Source organism: Monodelphis domestica, chromosome 8 (genome assembly GCF_027887165.1).
Source record: "Monodelphis domestica isolate mMonDom1 chromosome 8, mMonDom1.pri, whole genome shotgun sequence".
NCBI classification, from domain to species: Eukaryota; Metazoa; Chordata; class Mammalia; order Didelphimorphia; family Didelphidae; genus Monodelphis; species Monodelphis domestica.
The window spans coordinates 234,911,914-234,936,468 of record NC_077234.1 but is presented as its reverse complement, the minus strand read 5'-3'; the positions used below and the strand labels follow the sequence as shown (position 1 = coordinate 234,936,468).

Here is a 24,555-nt window from a genome sequence, read left to right as displayed (position 1 = left end):
GAGCTGAACCAAGAAATCATTATACACAGAGACTGATATAATGTGGTACAATCGAAGGTAGTGGACTTCTCCATTGGTGTCAATGCAATGTCCCTGAACAATCTGCAGGGATCTAAAAAATACTATCCACAAGCAGAGGATAAACTGTGGGAGTAAAAACAATGAGGAAAAGCAACTGCCTGACTACAGGGGTGGACGTGATAGGACTGAGGAGAGACTCTAAATGAACACTCTAATGCAAATACCAACAACAGGGAAATGGGTTCGAGTCAAGAACATGTGATAACCAGTGGAATCATTTGTTGGCCATGGAAGAGGGAAGGGTGGGGGGGGGGAGGGGGGAGGAAAAGAAAATGATCTTTGTTTCCAGTGAATAATGTTTGGAAATGACCAAATAAAATAATGTTAAAAAAAAAGAAAACAGTTTCTTAAAAATTAGAATTGGGCAAATAAAAGTCGATTTCATAAGACATCCAACAACAATTGTAAAAAAGTCAAAACAATGAAAGAATAAAATGTGAATTAACCCATTGGTAAGTGAACTGATTTGGAAAATAGATCAGAGAAAAATAATTTAAGAATAATGTGATGACCTGATGGTCATGGTTAAAGAAAGAGCCTACATATCATATTTCTAGAAAATTTCAAGGGAAACTACCCTGAAATCCTAGGAACAGAGGAGAAATGAAAAAGGAAAGAATTCACTCATTAATACCTGAAAGAGAATCTATAATGAAAATGTCCAGGAATATTCTAGCTAAATTTCAGGGAACCCAGGTCATAGAAGAAATGTTTTAAGGTGCTAGGAAAAAAATATTCACAAATAATCAGAATGAAACAAAATTTAGCAGCTACCATGAAAAAAGAGCAGAAGGCAACATGAATTCCAGAAAGCAAAAGATCTGGGATTACAGCCAAGAGTAAACTACCAAGTAAAACTGAGTATTCTTTTTCTGGGGAAGGAGGGATAATAAATAAATAATAAATATTTAATAATAAATCAATAAATCAATAAAGAGCTTTCAAACATTCTTGGACATATCAATAACAAAAAAATTTAAGTATATGTTTATGTAATTACATATAGAAAAATTCTTTAACAAAATACAGTATCTATATTCCTGTTTAAAAATACTAGAAAATATAGAAATAAATGGAGTTTTCCTTAAAATAATAAGCAGTATCTATATAAAAATTACAGCAAGCATTATTTGTAATGGGCATGACCTTAAAGTCTTTCCTATAAGATCAAGGGAGAAGCAAGGATGTCCATTGTCATAACTATTCTGCAGTATTGCACTATAAATGTTATTATCAAAATAAATCAAGAAAATGAAATTGAAGGAATAAAAATGGACATTAAGAAAATAAAACTATTCTTCTTTTCAAATAATGTGATGGAATACCTAAGAGAACCCTACAGTATCAACTGAAAAACTAGCTGAAACAATAACTTTAACAAAGTTCAGAAAAACATGAGAATACTTAGACAAACTCTTGCAAAATCAAGTGAGCAGAAGGAAAATATTGCACATAGGAACAACAATGATATACTATCAAAGACATCTACTCTAATGAAGAAGGTGATCCATGAATTCTTTCCGAAGTATACATGAACTATGCTATCCATGTTCAGATAGAGAATTGATGAACACCAACTGCAGATTAAAGCATATTATATTACTTTATTTTTCTGTTTTCTTTTGCAATATGGTTAATATAGAAATACATTTTGCATGTCTTCACATGTATCAAAAACATCGAATTGCTTTCCTTTTCAACGAGGGAGTTTGGGAAGGAGGGAGAAAATTTAGAAGTCAAATTTCTTAAAGATTAGTGTTAATTTTTTACATGTAATTGGGAATTTTTCAAAGAAATAAATAAAAATATTTTAAAAGAAGTGAATTGTGCCCAGAAGAAATGCAAATTCTGCAAAGATAATTAAAATTATAATCAAGATCAATCAATCACGAACATTTGAATGTGTGAATATTAAATTGTAATCCCCTGATTGTAACAATGAAGGTACTTAGCTCTTCCTTTATTGAGAAGATTAAATTGTAATCCCCTGAAAATTTTTAGATTTTAATCCCCAAAGTGTTAACTCAGTATTTAAAGTAGATCTACCTATTTTAACTACAAAAAGGGTTAACTAACCAAAAAAGGTGTTAACTAACTGCAAACTATGTTAACTAACAAAAAAGATGTTAACTAACCACAAAAGGTATAACTAACTACAAAAGGTGTGAATACCCATTTCATACATTGAGTGGGCAGTCCTGGAGAGGAGCATCTGCTGTGATTGGTAGATGTAAAAATCTAGGGGAGGTGATACAAGAGAAAAAGGTCTTTAAATAGAGGAAAAGAGGCACACAAGGGTCATTCAAGAATGAAGAAGAGTTACTCAGAGGAGGAAAGACAGACACTTGAGGAGAGACTTCATTGACTTGGAGTGAAGACACTTGGCTGTGGAACTGGACTCCAGGAGGAGCTCCTGCAGGAGACCTTAGACTGCTTTCTCTTTAGATGGTCACCATGGTGAATGTAAAGGCTGACTTAGTTCCTTGCCCTTTCTGGAGGTGTGAACCTCCAAAAAAGGTCCATCATCTTGAGACTCCTTTTCCCTGATTAGGGCCTTAAAATTTCTACCTGTCTCAGAGAAAGCTGGAATTCTCTCTCTCTCTCTCTCTCTCTCTCTCTCTCTCTCTCTCTCTCTCTTTCCTTAATATCTTTCCTCTATTGTAAATAAACTACCATAAAGGTAGTTTTGGGATTTAGAAATAAAATCCCTGGCGACCATTTATTAAATATTAAGTCCAAACCATAAAAGAATGAACAAATGTGAATGACTTTTGGTAAGTAATTCATCCTGTGGATCTCTCACTCCATTTGAGTGTAGGATCCGATTTTTGTTCCCCTTTCTCCCTTAGAAGGCTTGTTAACCTTCAGTTCCTTTGGTGAAAGGTCCAAACTGTGACTATAGTTCAGACCAAATTTAGTTCTAATGAGTTTGTAAGTTATTTTGGAATGATGCTTTGGCTCTGTAGGCAAGTCAGCATGGTTGAATTTTTTCACACCTAAAATATAACCACTCCTTTAAAAATCTTATACTATATTTATCTCCTGTTGGCAATTGGCATTTCTGACTCATGCTTGGCACTTTGTTTATTACAGTACTGTTTCTGTATACTTTCTAAGTATGTCCCCGATTTGTTTCAAATTTATCTTCATGGGTTTTGCTCTTGAATTTTTCACCCATATATATATATATATATATATATCCTGATGTATGTAGCTATGTACATGTAGATATGTCCTCACACATGTTCACATATACATATATACTATCAATTCAGGGGAAAATTTCCAAAAGGAATAAAATAATCAGTGGAGTGATAAAAGATGATAGAATCTTTCCTGCATAGCATAAGATGAATTCAAAACATTCAAACTGAACACAGATAGGGACCTGCAACATTCAAGGTTCTAACAAGGTGGTTTCTATCTTCATAGAACTTATATTGTTTTAGGGAACAGGTGGGTGGGGGGAAGAAATATGGATAGATAAATATAAAACAAGTCAATGAAATAGCTTCTTTCTCAATCTTCTGCAGATTACATCCTACACTTTCTCCAATATGCCCAAGTTCTTTTCTGGAAACATTAATACAGTCCTGAAATCCATACATTGAAAGTACTGTATGTTCCTATGATCTCTCTTTTTAATTGGATGACTTCTCCCAGAACTTCTACTTAAGGTGGGTGATCAGGCCAGCTATGTCTCATTCTTTCTTAAGCTGTATTATGAACCTTTCCAACCATGCCCCTGAGCTGACTATCTTTGTGGTTTTTCTTCAGCTTCCTTCTCTGTATTATATTTCCCCATTACGATGTAAGTTCCTAGAGAGCAGGGACTAGGGACTATCTTCCTTTCTACCTGTATTTGTATTCCCAGAACATGGCCTATGTTTAATAAGCACTTGTTGACTGACTGACTGACTGTGTCACATTGGGCAAAGTAATTAATTTCTCTATGCTTCAGTTTCTTTTTTGTTTTAGGTAATCTCTAAATGGCCTTCCAGCTCCAAATTTATGATCCTGGGACACTCATCAGAGATCCAAACCAAATATTCTAAGACAACTCTTAGAAAGAAAAATAATACTTCATAGTTTAAGAGATAAGATAAGGCTGCTCTGGAGACATGGTGACTGATACAATCCATACTGTTTTATAGATTACTTTATCCATAATTGATCTTGATTTTAGTTTTGACTGTAGGAAGCATTTAAGAATTTCTTCAATTTGTCCTTTGCCTACCTTTCTGATCTTACTTCCTATTGTTGGTCAGTCTTTTTTTTCAGTCATGTCTGGTACTTTGTGACACTATTTGGAATTTTCTTAGCAAAGATATAGGAGTAATTTTTCATTTTTCTCCAGCTTATTTGACAGATGAGGAAATTGAGGCAAATGAGGTTAAGTGATTTGTCAAGGGTCACATAGGTGATATTTTTGGTGATCATATTTGACCACAGGGGCTTCACATTCAGCATTTAATCCATTGTGAGATTTACCTGCCTCTTACCTCCTGTTACTCACCTTTCATTCACTCTATGCTCTTGTAATACTACACTCCTTGATATCTCCTAAATATGATCTAGACTTTCCCACTTCTCACTGATCCTGTCTGTTCACTGATTCCATGAAATATCTGTCTCCTCCTTTACTTTTGCCCTCATCTCTGCTTTTACTCTATCTCCTCCCTCATTTCTACCTGTCAAAATTTACTCATGTTTCAAAGATCATTGAAACATCACTTCCTTCATGAAGTTCACCCTGATACCCACAGTCAAAATGGATGACTCCTGTCTGAATTTCCACTGCATTTCATTCTATACTTATCTACTTTATATTGTACTAATTTCTAGCAACTTTATTCTCTAAACTAGACTATAAACTCAAGAGTAAGTGGGAATAAGAGGGGTAATAAATATTTATTTTGTTGCCAGGATATAAGGCATAACATTTATAATCAAAAATCAAATTTTAAGACAAATTCCATGAGAGAGAGAAGGGGAGAGAGAGAGAGAGAGAGAGAGAGAGAGAGAGAGAGAGAGAGAGAGAGAGAGAGAGAGAGAGAGAGAGAGAGAGAAAGGGATCAGATTAAATCTAGTCCCACATGCCAAGTCACAGCTCAGTAACATGAATGAAGATAAGCAAAATTGGATCACACAGCAGGGACTACTAAATTCATCACACTTAATGTGCTATGCTTTCCTCATCTGCTAGCCTCTGTGAGCAGTTGGGGGTAGGGGTCTACTGCAAACATTCCTTCCTTTACACTTACAAATACACACATGTCCCAGATAGATGAGCAGTAGTTGCTATGGACAACATCTCATGTGCATTTTTTGCCCCTTGGGAAATCTACTTGGGTCTATAGAATGTTGGTGGTATGGTATGAGATAAAATGTACAAAATTTCCACAAGGCTCTAGAGATAAAATATTTTGTATGTTGTACATCCGATACACAAGGCACTGAAGGGAATAATTATTTGACAGCATTTTCTATTCCAGATCCACTTTCTGAAGGAAATGTTTCTATGTACCGTGTTTATTCATATTGGGATGAAATTCAACAAACTCAAGCCAGGAGCTAATTTCATTTTCAAAGAATATTTTGTTTAAATAGATAAAAGCTTTATTTTGAAAAGAGAGAAACAGAACTAATGCATTTTGCCTAGATTTGAACACTTCATTTTGTTTTTTTAAAGGCCTAATTTTTAAAGTGGCATTTTCAGGAGACAAATTTTGACAAAGGAAGAACTGATAGAATAAAAAGTGATAATGATCACAAATCTATCAAAAAATAGGCAGGCCAGTGAACGTGGGGAGAAAGTCCTGTGTTTACAGAGAACTAAACTTTGGCCATTACATTCCTAATCTGATTAAGTGGGACTAGGCTATATACTTCATTCCTACATTAGATTTAAAAAATTCTAAATTGTCAGTATCTTTGTCAAGGATTCTGACAATTTAACTCCTCTTATTAATAAATTCTGGTGGTTCCTTCTTACCTCTAGGACCAAATGTAAACTCATTTGGCATTTAAAACCCATCATCACCTGACTCTAGCTTACCTTTCCAACCTTATTACACATTACTTCCCTTTATGTTTCTGAGGATCCAGTCAAACGGGTCACCTTACTCATAGATGACTCTCAATTTCTGATATTTGCAATGGCTTTCCCCTCATTCATGGAAAATACTCTCACTTCATTCCTTCCTTCTAGGTTCATTAGTCCCCTTCAGGACTCATCTCAAGTTCTGTCTTTCCCTCTCTCTCCCATTGCCAATGCTCTCTGCTATCAAATAACACTGAATCTATTTTGTATATGCTGAATATGCATTTGCTTTTTCCCCTGTTAGGATGTAAGCTATTTGAGGGCAAGAACTGTCTTTGTATCTCTGCTGTGCAATGCTGTGCCTGCTCTACAGTAATCAAAATGAAAGGGATCTTGGAGTTCTGGTTCAATTCATACCTGAGCAAGAATACTCTTCCCAGTATGCTTGATACTATAGACCATTTAATTATTACCCTAAACACCTATTTTTGAGATATGATTTAGATTGGTAACTGAAATTAAGAAGGGTTAAATGCACCTTTAACATCACACTGTTGGCCACAAGTCTTCCAGTCTTTGTTCAAAGACTTCCAGTAAAAGGGAAGGTACTATCTAATGGGGCACTCTATTCTAATTTTGGGTATCTCTGATGATTAAGAATGAATTTTCCTATAATAAAACTAAGCTAATTTCTAACTTTTACTCAATATACCTAGTTAATTCCTTTTGAGCCAAAGGGAACAAGTTGGGCCAACCTTTCAACCACATAAAAAGTCCCTCAAATATTTAAGACAGCTTTTAATTCAATTCTAAATCTTCTCTTCTCCAGGCTAAATGTCTATAGATCTTTTAACCAAACCTTAGATGATATTATATTAAGGTAATTCCCCATCTTGGTTTCTCTCCTCTGGACCTTGTCCTGTTCATTATAATATTTCCCAAAATGTAGTCCCCACAACTCAGAAAAATATCTTAGAAGTTGTCTAATCAGAAAGAATATGGACATACTATCACCTCCCTAGTCTAAGAGAATGCGGCCTCAGATTAGGTTAGCTTTTTTTTGAGTATCATTATACTCAACATTTACATTATACAGTTGAATTATCCTGAATATTCTATTCAATCAAGTCCCCAGATCTCCTTTAGATAGAATTCTCTCTTGCTATACCTTCTCTATATTGGACTTGAGAATTTTTCTTGGACCTCAATAAGGGATTTTACATTAATTCTTATTAAATGTCATTCAGTTGAGTTTAGACTAATATTCTAGCCAATCAAGATGCTTTTAGATCATAACTGTGTTGGCCAGTGTATATCCTTCCCAATTTTATGTCATCTCTAAATTTTATGAGTATGTGGTATATATCTTTACCCAGGTCAATGGAAAATAGCTCTACCTAACTCAATAAACATTTTTTTTTCAAACATCTCCTATTTGTATGGCATTATTAGGCAATGATTTTCCAAATACCAGAATGAAATAATCCCTCTCCTCTACGAATTTACATTTAAATGAGGGTTGGGGGATGCAATATGTAAGTAAATGCAAGATAATTGAATAGGGAGAAAACACTAACATTTATGAACACAGGATGTATGTGGAATAGAAGTTTTATTAATTTGAAAGAGTGCATTTAAAATATATTCCAATTGGGAAAATATTTATATTTTTTTCTATTTAATTGTAATGCACAGAAACATAGAAAGGTGAAGGGAGATGGGAAACCATGTGAATGACCACTAAGTTGTTTAGAAAAGGCATATTCTTCATTACTAAAGACTATCTTTGACTTGTTCCTTTCCTTCCTATACTTAAATGACCATCACACCTTGACTCTTTTTTATTATCATAATTAATCATCACTGGTGTCATCATCACATTTCTCAAGTATTTTATCATGGTCATAATGAGGTGACATAAGATTCATGTATATGCAAAATTCTGGATTTACCATAGCACAATATCCCCTGCTTCCTAAAATATATTCCTTAGATTTCTACCTACAGTCAAATTGGTATCATGAATTAATTGGGTAATAATTTATTATATGTTCTATTGTTGGTACTCAAAACATGCTGACATTATGATTGACTGAATCCCAAAAGAAAAAAAAAAGTACTATTGGCAAAGATTTAGTAAGGAATCTAATTTTCTTACTCTTAGAGATATCGCTGTCTGTCTTTTACATAGAAGCAAGAAGTACAAATGTGATACTCAGAAATGTTGTAAAATCTAGAAATACCCCATGACAACAAGTTATCTAGATTTGCCATATTATGATTCCCTTGTGTTAGGATCAAAATGACCCAGGGAGAAAGGAACCGTGAATAATTCTCGCCTCTATGTTCTGCAAAACATTCTTAAGCAAGGCTACCTGGGAATGAACTCTTAACCTATAGAAATTTTTAGACTCCTGAAGGTCCAAAAAGATGTTTTAAGTCTGGAGGACTCTTGGAATGATTTAGGCTGCTGGAACTGCATTTTCATAAGCAATATTTTATGGGAAAGAGATGCCTTCTGAGATGCTGTGATGACACAAGGACTTAACTGAAATATCTCTATAAAAATGTAACTCAAATGATTATTAAATGGAACTTTTGTGAAGTTGCCTGCCTGGCCCCACCTTCATTTACTCAGCAATTAGGACCCTGATAAACAAGCCTAGAGCTGACACCCTTGGTCACTGTGAAATTAATTCAGACATCCAGAAAATTCATACCAACTGGATGCTAATCTAATCTTTATACAGAGAGGTGATTCCAAAGCTGACTAATATTTTTTGCTTGTATCCACCATCATTAATGCAGAATCATGGTATTTGAATTTTCTATTTGAGCAATAATTTCAACCACCTTTGAAAATGAGGAAATTTCCTTACTAGATACCCTGAATATGACTACAAAAGTTCTGAATAGTCTTTTAAATGAACTTTTGAGTAAATGTACATAAATTATTGCAGAAAATAGATTACTTTGGTGACAATAATTGTTCTGAATCAGATCAGGCAATCAGAGAATGGAACTACTCTCCCTCCCACTCTTCCTCTTCCTCTGACTGTTACCCTCCGTCTTTGTCCATTCTTCCCTCCTTTTCCTCTTTCTGCCTCATAAAGAGCTTACATTATACAGTATGTAATGTCATCATAAAAAACCCTAGAAATATTAGATAGTGCAATTATTATTATCATTATTTCACTAATGTGGAAAGTATGGCCAAATAAAGAGATTTCTCTTGGTCTCATGAATTCTTACTTTCCATCAAAGCAAAAATCAGTTGCTATGACTGACTAGGAGTTACCTGGTGCCTCTAGATATTAACAATCTCTCTCAAGAAATTACTTTGTGTAATTTTTTTCATATTTGCTTCCTTTTATACATATTATATTATATTCTGCCAATAGAATGTATGCTCCTTGAAGTCAAGGATTGCCATAGTATTCTAAAACATCTTTCCCCTTGGCACTGTTTAAAGGTAATTATAGACTGACTACTAGTAATTTCTTTTCTAGGGAAGAGCCTTTGAGGTAGCAGAGGAGGAACATATAGGCAGAGAGGTTTGGCTTAACTCTGGCTGTTCATAGTTAGTACATTTCTGTTTATATATTTGAAGGTTAAAAAATGTTTTAGTTACCTCTTCTACCCTTCATTTATTCCAGGTGAACAAAATATGTTGAAAATAAATAAGCCAGGTTTTTAGAAGTTGTTTGACATTCCCATTGGGAGTCAGTGATGGTTCTATATTAGTTTTCTGGATGACTTGAAGAGAAAGAGATAGGGATAGGACATAATCACAGACTAGCCTATGAGAAACATTTCTTTAGTTTAAAAGGAAAATATATGACACTCTACGAGGAATAGTGCTCATACATGGCAGGATTATTTGAAGTTACCTGATCAATCTCACTTTAAAAAATCACCTACTATTTGACTCATTCCCATATTCAATGTTATCATTTTGAGTTCTAGAATAATCCAGGTGGCATGTTTGCATATTTCCTCATTAGTTAATAAAATTTTGACATATATTTGAATCAACTATGCTTAGCATCATATTCTAATTAGAGAGTATTTATTTAATAAACCAGACAAACCTCTATCTCCAATAGTAGTTATATCTGAATTTCTCTACGAAGTCGTATAAAGGTTACTATTAAAAATTCAAATTACTGAAATGTAATTTTAAATGAACTCAAAATATATTATTTATTGCAAATGTTGTTGCTGAGATGAAATCATTGACAGTTACCTCTAATCTTTACTGAAACTGCAGATGACTTTTACTTACTTCTGAGAACACAATCTCTCACCAGTTAGTTCATTCAGGAAAAAAAAAAGTACTCTTTTCTTAAGAACCACTTCATTGCACTTCATTTTCTTTTCTAGATAAAGGCACAATAATCTCATTAAAACATATTTTTACATCTCCTCTCTTTATTTTTCCTATTTTTTCAAGCCTATCTCAAACTATGACATGAAAGCAATTTCTTTGACTTCCCTGAAGCCCTGAATCTTAAATAGTTTTTTTTTACAGAGTTACTACTCATAAAACTTTTTTTATGTTTCTCCATAAAATAAGTTGAGAGTTCAGATAAGAAAGAGGTTTCCCTTCACATTCTTTCTCTCTGTCTTTTCTAGTTCATCTAATAGTTCCAAATTAAATTCACACACACACACACACACACACACACACACACACACACACAAACACACACACCCCAAACACATATACTCTAAAGCAGATGTTATAGTGCAAATCAGAACAGGAGCAACATTGCTTTAAATTAAATTTTCTAGTCTGGTTAGACAAGTGTACTTTACACAGTACCTATTCTACTCCATTGCAAATACAGTAGAATAATGGCATCAAATTCAAAGAGAAATGATTCCTGCTGGCTTCAAATTAACTCAGAAATTAACATTGTCTATATTGTATTTTCACTCATTTAATAATTTTTTCATTATCATATTTTTACTGATATTCATTTGGGAAACATTTCCCAATAATGTTTTAATCTGGTCCTGCCATTGGTGAGGTTTGCCCCAAGTTTGATGATTCTTCATAGAACATTATTCAGACACAGTGTATGTTTGGAATATCTATCATATGCTTCACGTTAAGGCATTAATGGAAGACAGGAAGAGCAGGAAAGAAATATAAGCAACATAGGAACAGATGTTTAAAGCTATGATTTTGAGGTAGGTTTCTTGGGTTCCCTGTTGCCTTTCCACAAAAGTACAAAGTATATGTTTGAGGGATAATCCTTTTACCAATTGAGCTAATAGACAAGTCCTGGAGAATAGTGGATGATTTTCGCCTTAGTGCAATCATATAACAAAATAAAAGGGAAAATGCAGAATTCAGATATATTATGAAGTAAGAGGCCATATTTGCATGGCATGTGACCTTTTTCTGGCAGAATCATAGAATTTTATATTTTAAAGAGATCTCAGTAATCATTTGTCCTAACCCATGCCAAAAAAGAATTACTTATAAAACATGACTAAAAAGTATTAGCTCAGCTTTTGATTTATGATCTTCAGTGTGGAAGCATATTCCTTTTTTTAATGAGTGACATTAATTGTTAGCAAGAATTTCCTTATATCAAACTCAAAATTTCCACTCTTCATCTTCCATCAGTTAGTCCTAATTCTGATGTATGGATGAGTCCAACAGTAACGCCCAATTTCTCTTCTGTACAATAGCCCTTCAAATATTTGGAGACAATTTTCATGCCTTACCTCACTTAAGTTTTCTCTTCTCCAGACTAAATATCTCTAATTCCTTTGAACTTGCATGCCATGACTCAAGGCTCTTCACTCTCCTGATTACCTTCCTTTCAACATTGTCCCTCTTATCAATGTCCTTCCTAAAATGTAGTAGCTAAAACTATATACCTAATCCAAGAGCAAAGAGGAAAATTTAGTCGAGTGTTGCCTAATAGATTTGAAATTAATTATAAATATCATAAAAGGTTACCAAAGAGAGAAGGTTCAATGAAATAGATGTTATGAAAAGAAAAACATAGCTCATCAGTCTCTAAATGTTTGAGTATTTGATGTTTTTGCCCCAATGAAGCTTTTAAGCTATTCTGAATTAAGTACAAAGCTCTTGAAAAAATCCTTCAGTCCATTAAATATTTGTCAGGATTATGAAAAGGAGATCATTCTTTGCCCAGACTTCCTTTCTGTTGCCCCCTGATTCCACAGGTAGAAGTGTTATATTAGATGGTAATGGCTTGCCCTTTTTATTCTGAGTCTTCCATTTTGCCATTTCAGAACTTAGGACAAAAGAAGACTTTGTTACTTATTTCTTCTGTTCAGTCACCTAAGCTATTTGTAGTTCTTAGTAATACACATAATTAATAAACATATATGAATAGTTCCTGTTGAGAAGTGATTTTCATTTCAGAACTTAAAAATTTTAACAAAAAGAAAAGATGCAAATAAGAAATGGGATGTTTTGTTGAGCTCTTGCTATTAGTTCCCTATGAAGAATGCTCTACAAATCAAGCTATTAAACAAGTACATGTTTTCCCAAAACTTGTTTGTTTCTTCTTTTTCTTACATTAAAAGATGTGTATGTATATGAGTAATTGGACACATTCAGAAGTGCAGAATTCATGGAACCAATGGATTTAGCAACCATATGCAGCTTTGCTAATAATAAAGCCAATCACAAACTTTAACAAAGATATGCAATTGAATTGGTAATGAGTGAAAGTGCAGCACTCTGAAAAAATGAATGTAGAATATCTAGGGTATTTGGGTTGTGATTTTTCAACAATTTTGAACATTTTCTGTATCTGCTTTATGTTAAATTCTTTCCAAATAGAAGAGCAACCATTTGATATACTATTTTAAATTTAGAGTGTCATAAAAATATAAAATTCTGATTATTGAGGAACCAACTAAAAGGTAATATTATTAAATGGATATCAGAAGAAAAATTCCTGGATCAAGTAAATACAAATAAAGCCAAAATTGTCATAATGTATATATGTCTCTCTAACTTAAAATCCATGCCTTTCCAGTTGTGATTATGGATAACTCTTGTGAAATTTATACTTAACAAAAATGATATTGTTCACTTGATTGAAATACAAAATTTAGCAAAGATGTGAACTGTATAGCACTATGACTATCAACTACAGGACTTCAGAGGAAGACCAAGGACTAGATGGAGAAACAAATCGACTTGGGTATAGTCATTATTAAATTTAGAAATTATCTAGATACAAAAGTCTGAGGAGAAGGTGCTCTGTGTTGGAAATTCTATAGCTACTTAGAATTAAGATTTTTTAAATAGTGTGATTGATATAACCACGAAATCTCTACCAATTCAAAATACTTCTGCAGATTCTCATGTGCATTTATTATTTTGGTATTCATCTCTCCACCATCACCACATTATTATTTTTTTTAATCCAGGGGATGCAGAAGTAATTCCTGATACACTTTTCGAAATTGTTAGTGAATGATACACTTTTCGAAATTGTTAGTGAATACAAATGAGAATTCCAGAAGTATACAGGTACAAGATTGAATTCTAAACTGTTTATGACTGATTCATGAAGAGTTTTAAACACCACCACTAAGAAAGGCTGCCATGTAACACCCATCCTAATCAAGGAAATTTTCCCATTTAGTAGCCTTGAAAAGCATCTACTTTTTAGAAGACTTCCAAAACATTCATCATAAAATTAAAGATACCTTACCTTTAAAATTAGGTCTGATTCGTGCATCATATCCTGATGTCCTTCCCATCAATTTATCTAAGAAATCTGAAGGAGACATGGACTGTGAGGGGGGTTTTCCAGACCTGGAATCATGGTCTTTGCAGAAAGCCGTCCTAATCAAATAATTAGCTTAATTAGTAATGAGTCTACATTTGAGATTAGAAAAGCACAATGAAAAATATTAGATTTGGGGGAGGGGAAGAATATTTCTCCAGCTTTAAGCAAGCATACTTGATGCATTACAAATACTAAAATAAAAAGATTCAAGTTTTTCCAGCAGCATTAAAACTTCAATAGTACTCTAAAGTTAACTTCTAGCAATGAAAAATGCAAACAATCAAATGTTGCCAAAGATCTCAAACTTCAGCTATCAGGAAATGTAGGTGGCATGCTTGAATGTTACACATTATGGTTTATGCTGTTCATATAGTAGGTGCTTTTCAGGCAGAGGCATCATACCCTAATGACAATGTTGACTTTTGCATCATGCTCTTCTATTAATACCATTTTATAGTAAACTTCAACTTATAGGTGTTCTAACATTTCAGCCCTATATAGCAAAACTCATTTTATATTAGTGGAAACTATTGTAGATAAACAGAAAACCCTGAAACAATTCACTCAACTACTTAATTTTCAGCTATTAATTTCTTTTCTAGCTATGTATCATTAGTTATTTTTAAAGCAATCACTGTCTAAAGAGAACCCTCTTAATGGAATTTAAATTCCATTGAAAACTATATCAGCAATGAACATATAATGCAATCCTACTACCCTTATTAGCTTCACTTTATATCTAGATATTCGAATTAGAGATTCTCAGCTGAAGTTTTCCTAAAAGTTTGTTCAATCATCGTGTCTTTTAAATAATAATGAGAGAATGATATTTTCCATTCAACTTCTAGTTTATTAAGGATTCATGAAATGAACAAATTTGGTTTTAAGAGAGATGAATTCTATTAAAATTATATTGAATTACTGCACTCTAGCAATTATTTCCTAAATCATGAATTATATTTCTGTGTGCTTTTAATAGTATTTTCCTTTAGCTCTTTAAGGCTGCCAGTTCACAAGGCACCACGTTATTTTCAGTTTTTTCAAACAAGTGGCATTAATTATAAATGTTAGGATAACATTATGAGCTCTAATAGGTTTAAATTTATTATAATACAACTATATAGAAATAAATAGAGGAATATATGATGAATAAAATAGCTGATGACGATGTTAAAATCTAACCTAATCTTCACCACCCCTCTTCATTTGTTGTGAGAAGTGTAACCCTGATGAGGGCATAGTAGGTCTCACCAGTACTCAAGATGTTATTGCACAACTCTTACTTTCAAATCCATGAATATTGATACAAAAGCTTTCTTCTTGAATGAAAATGAGATGAAGAAGACTGCACTGTGTGGTGTAAGCATCCTTTACCTCTAAACTTCCCCCAAACCCCACCATTTGTCTTGCTATCATAGTCCAGATGACTTTTTCATTTACTGGGAATAATCTGACATGTTAGTATTTCACTTGATTTGACAACTTGTAAATTATGTAGTGATTACAAATAAGTAAATTATAACATCATTCTTATTATAACATATGTTTTCTCTTATGCAAAAATTATACACAAAATAATGATGCTGATATCTTTAAACAATCTCAGACACATGTCTAGGGGATAAAGTGGATTGGTTTGGAAGAAGGTAAGAGGTCTTTTCCCTTTGTTTGAGGTTTCAAGAACATTCCTGAATAGTGCTTCACATACTGAGCTTGAGACTGTTCAGATATCGGGACCCCAGATAATCTGGGAATTAAAGGGGGAGAATTCTTTTTCTTTTGTTAACTACAGGAGTAATCTTTAGTTAATGGATTCATTCATTTTTCTAACTTGAGAAAAAATCATTCAGACATTCTTTTAAACAACTTCAAACAGAATCAGAATTGAAAAATACATTTCTACATGGAAAATTAAAACAGTATTCAACCCAAACTATCTTAATATTATATTTGTATGTGCTTAAATATAATGACTAAGAAGATGCATCTTTAAAACTTGGTGTTTTTTTTTTATATTTGCCAAAAAAAGAAGCTCTTTAAATGAACAAAAGCAATTTAACTTTCCCCCATACAGTTAAAATGAGATGCTTTCAGATAATGCAAAAGAGATTTATGTGACATTTCCCCTTTTATTTAGTTCCATGCCTTTTAGTAAATATTAGCATGCAAAGTCGTATCACCTACCTGAAATGGTTTGTCTCTAAGAAAAATGCAAACAAGGCTGTCAAAATGTTCACTAGCTGCCGGTTCATTCCTGTTTCCTGTGAAGATTGTGGAAAATATCCCAGAAATGATGCCAGAAAGAAGCAAGAAGAAAGTACCTCTTATTGTCCAGATTCAAAATCTGTCAATAATCTAATTGCCTTGAAAATCAAAAAAAGATGTGGATTGGTATAGTTTGGGGAAAAAAAATAAAAAGTGCCAGTCCTGGGAATCATGGTCAGGTCAAACCGAGGCTCACTACCATCAGCCAACAAAAGAGAGAAAAAGCATTAGAACTGGTGAATCTCCCAACTGCTTTTCACTAAATAATAAAACGCTGCTACCTTAAGCGCATCACCATGCAAAAGGGAATGGTGACAATGCCATGCTGGAAGACTGGCTCCTGAAGCTTTGATTTTATTCTTTCTATTTGGCAAATCCTTGTCCCTAAAATAAATATATATATATGAAAAATATATATATATATATATATATATATATATTCCGTTTTTGAAAGGAGTTGTAAATGAAAAGACGAAAGGGACAGTGTGTTTTGGGGTGGGGGTAGTGGGGAAAATTGCTAAGCTCCTGTGCAGGAATGAGAGCGATAGAAAGAGACAGGGACGTGATCTTACCCAGCCTATAAATTTCAGCACTTGGACAGCTCCAAGCTCTGTAGTGCGCATGTTTCCCTTTTCAGCCTTGTTGGGGCGGGGGACCCGGAGAAGCATTTAACTAGAGAACGTGACTGGAGTCCAGACCCGGGCAAAGAGTGGTCCTCCAGCAAGCAGTGGGTGTGCTGATGGGTCCTTTGACGAAAAGGAAAGAGAAGAGGATGGAGAGGGAATAGGTGAGGGACATTATTTGGGTTCATAGAAAGATGAGTCGGGGGGCTTTGGGTACAGTGGGATTTCAGCTAAAATAGAAATTAAAAAGGAATGGAGGAAGGGATATAAAGACATTTTAATTAGGGAGGAAGGCATCTGGAATCCTTAAAGTTAAAGAAAAGGAGCAGGCATTTTTCACTCACATCTTGAAAAGGGACTGAGGTTGTGACAGAAAATGATCTTGTGAATGCAAGTGAAGAGGGCAAGGTGAGCATAAATTTAAGAATTCTCCATCCAATGTTCTATTCATTAGTTAAGATTCCACTGTTATTTCTGTAAGTATTGAAAAATCCTTCATCTTTGTTCAATCTCTTGTTTTCAGAGGGAGCTTTGTCCTAAGTTGTCCAAGATACCTCCTGAAATCCCTCTTCTAAGTGAACTCCACCCCTACCATACAGTCAATGTAGCGCCTTTCCTTTATCAGGAACTAAAATTCTTTGGTAATGCTCTTTACTACTTCACTAATTTAGATGAAGTTAGCAAAAGACCAGAAGGGGGCAGTAGCAACCTGTGTTCTGCCCTTCCTGAAGGTGATAGGCCAGGGCTACCTGGAAAAGAGAGAGACACAGAGAGACAGCTAGACAGAGAGAGACAGAGAGAGACAGAGAGAGAGAGAGAGAGAGAGAGAGAGAGAGAGAGAGAGAGAGAGAGAGAGAGAGAGAGAGAGACAGAGAGAGACAGAGACAGAGAGAGAGACAGAGAGAGAGAGAGAGAGAGAGAGAGAGAGACAGAGAGACAGAGACAGAGAGAGAGACAGAGAGAGACAGAGAGAGAGACAGAGAGACAGAGAGAGAGAGAGAGAGAGAGAGAGAGAGAGAGAGAGAGAGAGAGAGAGAGAGAGAGAGAGAGAGAGAGAGAGAGAGAGAACTAATGGAAGTTAAGTGCTAATTTTAAAGAATATCATTTTAGGGAACTTCCTTCCAAATGTTTTCTGGTGGTTACATGGAAGACTCAGCAAGGAAGAATGAATGGAAAATAAAGGTAAAATGTAAGCCTGACTAAAGATGACTTTGTATATAAAGGATTAAAATTACCCTTGACATGCAACAGTAGCTTTTGTTTTAATTAATCTAATTAAGAGAAGTACACTATCCTTTTGTGTAGGTTTTAACCAAGTTTGGAGGAATAACCTTTCAAATTATCTAGCCTCATTTATGTAAAGTTATATAAATCTGGAAATAATTAATATAAACATCTATATATAATATGTATGTATATATATTATACATGCACAAACATATATAGGAGGAAGATTTAACTTACACATAGAGTCACACAAACACCTAAACACCAAGTTTTTTCCCCCAGTAAAACATAGATAAGATCTTACTTTACAAAGGAAACAATTCATCCCCAAAATATACTATCTACTTAACTGACAGAAGTTCCTTGAATGCACTTTTTAAACTCAGCAGTCTAGGAAAAGGGAACCAATAGTGAAACAACAGATGCATGATGTAGAGGAGAACAATTCTGATATGTAGGTGTGTACATCCTAGCTCTGTGCTATTCATGCAATCCATGGTAAATTTAGATCTTCCTTATTCCTACAGTTCTGGCTCATAAATAAAATAAGTGATTAGAAATAAATAAGCAACATCACCTAGGAAATAATATAAGAGGAAAAAAAAACCTTTCACTTACGATATAAAGAAGTTTCTGGTTGATGCAACTCATTTTATCTTATATTCCCATCTCTGCAATTCTAAGACTAGTTTACACAGACTTTAGCAAGGTCAGTGATAATGGTTCTCCCATTTAGCTGCTCATGCTTGATACACTCCCAAGAAGGGTGAAAAGTGTACCTAGTTAGGACAACTGCATTTCATATCAGCAGTTAATATATTCGTATCCTGTACAACCTCATCATACAGAGAGAGAATATGTTACATAAAAAGATATTTTTAATCAAGTTAATTACTTCAATTCACCTAGTCTTTAATAACCACTTCCATTTTTCCAAAACCATTCCATGTCCTGGGGAAATAGAGGCAAGAAGAAAAATAATACATTTTCAGAAAGGAACTTATATGATGCTGATGCTGACATCAGAAAACTAGAAGAGATAGTTCAAAACCCACACAAGTTATAGAATGGATCTGCACTGCACAGGACCTAGTGAACCATGATTTAGAACTTGAAAGTTCTAATAAATGAAACCAAACAGCTTCTGTAATGGGGATAATGTGGTAAAATAGAAAATATGTTAGACATAGAATTGGAAATCTATATTTGAATCTACATTCTAGCACTTAATAATTGTATAGTGATGTGTAATTTAGTACCTTAATCTTTCTGAGCCTCAGTGTCTTCATGTGTAAAATGGAGGCAATAATATTTGTGCTACCAGGGTCATAGGGATTTTTATACACTTGATCATAATAAAAAAGCCAAGAAGCAATTCTCAGGTGATTTTTTTGAGTATTTGTAAAACAAAATGTTATTAAAATATTTATAATTATCATTAATATATGGTGACTGAATGACCAGTGTTATAGAATTCACAAATGTCATGTTTCTGGAGCATTGCCATATACCAAATCAAAGTGGTTTACCCATTTATTAAAGGATTTGCAATTTAGTGGTCTCTTAAGTTCTAATAACTTAGTCTTCTAAGTCACTTAATTACTTTAGACAATTTCCTTGGCATTTACACGTTTCATTCCTTTACCTCTTGTGGAAGATACATCAAACTCTGATGTCTCTGTGATCACATTTCTTCCACCAACCAGTACAGTACTTTTTTATATATGATTATAGATAGCTTTGATTTCTCTTTCTAAAAACTACCTCTTTATATATTCTTTGACCATTTTGACCCAGGGATCCTTGTGGGCAATAAAATTGCCAATCAGTACCAGCTTTACCAGTGCCAGCAAAAAGGGTTCACTGTAATCTCTTTCTGAGTAGTCATTCCTCCTCTTTACCATCTTTGGATTGAGAGTTTCTGAGACTGCTGCTGCTGCTGCTGCCGCTGCCATTGCAGCTGCCTCCAAAGTCAATAGCTGATGTTCCTGTCTCTCTCTAGGCCTGCACTCACACTGGTGTTACAGACTTCTCCTGTGGACTTCTTAAGTTATCTTAGGTTGAGAACTGTTTCCCATCAAATTTTTGTTGACTCTGTGGTTCCAAAATGTGGTTTGAGGCAATATTTTAAAGTTGTTTAAAGGAAAATGTTGGGAGAGTTCATCTGGATCTCAGCCTATACTCAGACATCTTGGCTGTACCCTACAATTGACCTTTTCCCCCACCAAAGAAACAACTGGAATTGTCAAAAAAAATTGCAGTATTTCACAACACCAATCAAGCCTTTCTCCTCCAATTTAATTGAAGGACAATTTTATTTAGTTTCAAGGCCCATCCAAGATATGCAGACTGATGGATTAGATCTATTGATTGTCTATCCAACTACAAATAATTTTCTCCAAAACAGATATTCAACATCCACCTATTTTTTCCTACATAATAGTTAAGATGAACTCCTTGAATTATATAAATACAATTGGGAGTAATGAGTAACAATTTTGGCAAAATAAGAAAAGTTACACAAAGTCAAATGTTCAGATTTTTACAAAAAGATTGTTAAACATATTATCTTTCCCCCATTAAAATATAATTATAAATTATTATAATTATAATTCTAAATTATAATTATAAATAAAATATTTAAGTGATGTGGGGACAATTAATGTATCTCCTTAATCCATACTGTCAGTTCATGGTATGTGTGTGTATTAAAAGTTTTATATAAATTTTTTTTGAAATGTAAATTTAATTTAGAAATTTGAGTGTAATATTTTCAGTTTCTTTAACTTCAATGATTAATTTTTATCAGCAGAGTATGTCTATTGACACAAATATCAATGTTTCCATGCATTAATATAAGTATTCTCAAGTTGGTAAAGCTAAAATCAAATCTTCACCTGAAGTTCAACCTCCTGGCAATAAGTTCCACAGATTGTATTTATGTGGGCCATACTAAGAACTACTCTTTCCCCTTGTAGGACCTAATAGAGCCTTGGAGAATCAAAGCTCATGTTTATGTCATGTTGAAGTATCAGAGTAGGACATTTTAGGGAAATGTATTCACAAAAGGTTTTTTTTTCCCTCCTGTTGCAACCTGCACTTCATAATTCAGTTTCAGGAAATACTTACTAAATTGCAGTATCTCTATCATCACTATTAGAGAGGACCATAAATAACCAACTAAATTACCCCACATTGAAGTTCCTCAAAGTCAAGTCTCCATTTTACAAGGGAAGAATATGAAGCATGATCAGTTTTATTATTACATAAGGAGAATTCTCAGTGGCTCTAACATCTTTCCCCTGCAATATCACGACTTTTGCAAAGTAATGAGCTTCCTTCTATTTGAGATTGTTAAGCAGACATCAAGAAATAATAAAACAGTTTTCAAAATAACATCCATAAAGAAGTTATTATTTGCATCAAACCAATCAATCAGGGAGAATTAGCTTTTAGAAATGTACAGTTGGTAAAGTACTACTACAAAAAGTGAATAATAAAACCAAATTGAAGTCTCTTACATAAAATGAATGAATAATCTCCAGAAGCAATTAAAACATCTCACAGAATTTTCTCTAATATTAGAATGCTAGAGCTTGAGCTTATAGGGGAGAAAATCCTCATCTTATCAGAACAATTGTTTTTTTTTTAATATTTATTATCAAACCCAGTTAATCATCAGTATAGTGTATAATGAAGAGAGATGATCCTAAAGTTTAAAAAAAAAGTCAGTGTAAAGACCTAACTGTGCCTTGTTAAACCTACATCACAGAGTTGTAAAAAAAATCCAGGATATCTTCATATTGAATTTTTCCACCTGGGTCATCAATACACTTCCTTCCAGGGGACCTTGGAGTCTGTCCTTTGAACCTCCCTGAGTTCTGATTGAAGAATATCACTTCATCTTGCCAAGATATAGGTCTCCTACTCACATTGGCTATTTTCATTTTATCTTCTTTACTCATGGCATCATCTATAATACTCCCACATCATTCTCCACTCTACTTTCCACCCCAAATTTATGTGTTATTTTTCTCCATTAAAATGTAATGTCCTTGAAGGTAGGAAGTCACTTGCAGCCTTAGAGCTTGGCTTCATACTTTATACAGAATAAATGTTTAATAAGTCGTCTATTTATTTGTCTCATCTCTCTGTCTCTTTCTGTTTCTCTCTAAGGCAAAGGTGTTATTATTCTGAGCAAATCATTTAATCTCTTCAAGCTTTAATTTCGATAACTTAGGAAAACATGTAATAGTTGTGATGGTAAAATAAGACCATTAGATCACAAAGTACTTTGTAGTTATAAAATTTTTGATTAACACAAATTTTATTATTTCATGAGTCATATCTGAAAGCCCTGAACTATTATTTCAAGGTATGTAATAGTATTCCCATTCATGATCACTCTCTGACCATGTAACAATTTCTTGACTATCATTATGCAAGGAATGCAACAGAGAGTAAAAGAACCAATTTCTCATCTAACCGCTACCATATTTCACTAATGAAAATGAAACAAGGCGAAAGTAAATAAAGTACCATCAGGGATGGGACACTTGCAGTTTCATTTGTGGAAAATCTCTTTTTTTCAGCTACTGGCTTGCTTTTCCCAGTGAACAATATTTCCCATGGAGGAAAAATGTTCAAGAAGTACAGATCTTCCTTCACCTTTCCTCATTTTAAGAAATCTATTTTTCTACTCTTTCTTTCCCATAAAGAATGCTTGAGAACTCAAGGAATAGGGAAGAGAAAAGTTTGTAAAGCCCACTTATAGTGTAGTACTGCGTTAATCTTTAAGGTTAGCATTCTTCCAGATCCAAGGTACACTTTTACCCCTGAAAGGAAAAGCAAAACAAAAAAAAAGAAATAGTAATTGTCCAGAATGCAATGGAAATGCAATCCATTTCACTGGGTGATAGGATCATAGTTTTAGAACTGGTAATGACCTTAGAAGTCCTCCCATTTAATTCAATCTTAGGGAGGAGGAAACAAAGGCAGATAAGAATAACTTTCTGAGATAGGATTTGAACTTAGTCTCTTTGATTGCAAATCTATCATCTATCCAAATTATTCACATTTTGTATTTGTAAAATATTTTGAATTTGCATACTTGATAATCATTTCCATTGTCCGCCCCATAGAACTTGTGTGAGGATGCAATAAGATAATGCATGTGGAAACACTTGGTAACCATTGAGTGCTATAGAAATGTTTCATCATCTTTATTATTGGAAATCATGAGAAAAGATCAATTTTTTTCTAGTGATAATTTGTACCAAAGGCTTCTTTATTTCCAGGATAAAGAGAGCAATTCTAAGATTAAATCCAATTCACTAGGGTTCAACAAATTTCCATGAAAGAACTTATTATATAAAAGATGCTGTGCTAGATATTGGATTTACAACTTGAGTCCCTGCCCTTAAAAATTATACATTACACTGAAAGATAAAATATGTACAAAGTTAAATAAATATATAATCATTTCAAGAGGGAGAAAGTGTTCATTGAAAATTAAGGAAGACCTTGTGGAGGAGGAGGCATAGAATTTCCTAGTTAGGCTGGTACAGTGGACAGAACAATAGTTTTGGAGTTAGCAACATTGAATTCAAATCTTGCCTCTGACACTTATAATGACCTTGGACAAGCTATGTGACTTCCCTGGGACTAGGTTTTCTTATCTGTGAAGGGAACAAGTTTGATTTGATGGCCTAAATCCTCTAATTCTATTATAATATTATTTGAGAATTGAAAGTAAACAATTATTTTTGGAAAATCTTTTTATCTACTCCTGAATAGAATTACTATGATTAAAAGAATGATCTTTTCCTGATGCCCCCAAACTTGTGACAATTAAATACCTCAAAATAACTAGTTTCAATTTTATTCCCATTCTTTTCTGATTAGGTTGGAGCCTTTTGTAGATGGTTAGATGATTTGATTTGCCCCAAACCTCTTTCAGTCATTGACCTGATGTAAATCCAATTTGAGATCCAAATTTAATGCTTTTACAGATTTGTAGGATCTGTCAAACTTGTGTAACCTTTGAGAACTTTGGGTTATCACCATTTAATGGTGATACATTAGAAGAAGGCTTTGGTGGAATAACCTTGTGATAGGTATAAATATATAATAGAAGGATCAATTCTTTGTTCTTTTAAATGAACTAGGTTTTCTAGGTTTTTCTCCACAAAGAAGCATAGACATTGTTCAAGTAGCACCTGCCATAACAACAGGGTTCTTTCTAAAATATGTGTTTTAATGAACAGGATTTTATCTTGTGCCACTGATTTCACTTAATTTAATTCAACAAGATATATTAAGCATCTACTATGCAAGGTCCTATTCTGGGCCACAAGAGATACAGGGATTTTAATGAAATTGTCACTCCCTCAATGAACTTATTTTCTGCTAAGAGAAAACATGAAGTATACAAATACTGAACAGAAGGGAGAGAGAGCTGAATTAATATTTTGCTCTCTAAAATATCATGGATTATATTTTGGATTCAAAGAGAACTAAGAAT

At 33.8% G+C, this 24,555-nt stretch overlaps 1 protein-coding gene across 2 annotated transcripts in view; it reads right to left on the bottom strand.

Annotated features, from left to right (window-relative positions):
* GLRA2 (glycine receptor alpha 2) overlaps positions 1 to 16,928 on the bottom strand; it is a 323,328-nt gene extending 306,400 nt beyond the window's left edge. For both annotated transcript variants that reach the window (XM_001364618.4, XM_001364558.4), the window contains exons 1-3: positions 16,755 to 16,928; positions 16,102 to 16,178; positions 13,840 to 13,973 (exon numbers count right to left, since the gene is read on the bottom strand). In XM_001364618.4, the coding sequence (XP_001364655.2) occupies positions 13,840 to 13,973; positions 16,102 to 16,178; positions 16,755 to 16,850 (307 nt within the window). In that variant the 5' untranslated portion in view covers positions 16,851 to 16,928. The remainder of the gene's footprint in view (positions 1 to 13,839; positions 13,974 to 16,101; positions 16,179 to 16,754) is intronic.
* Positions 16,929 to 24,555: the final 7,627 nt, after the last annotated feature.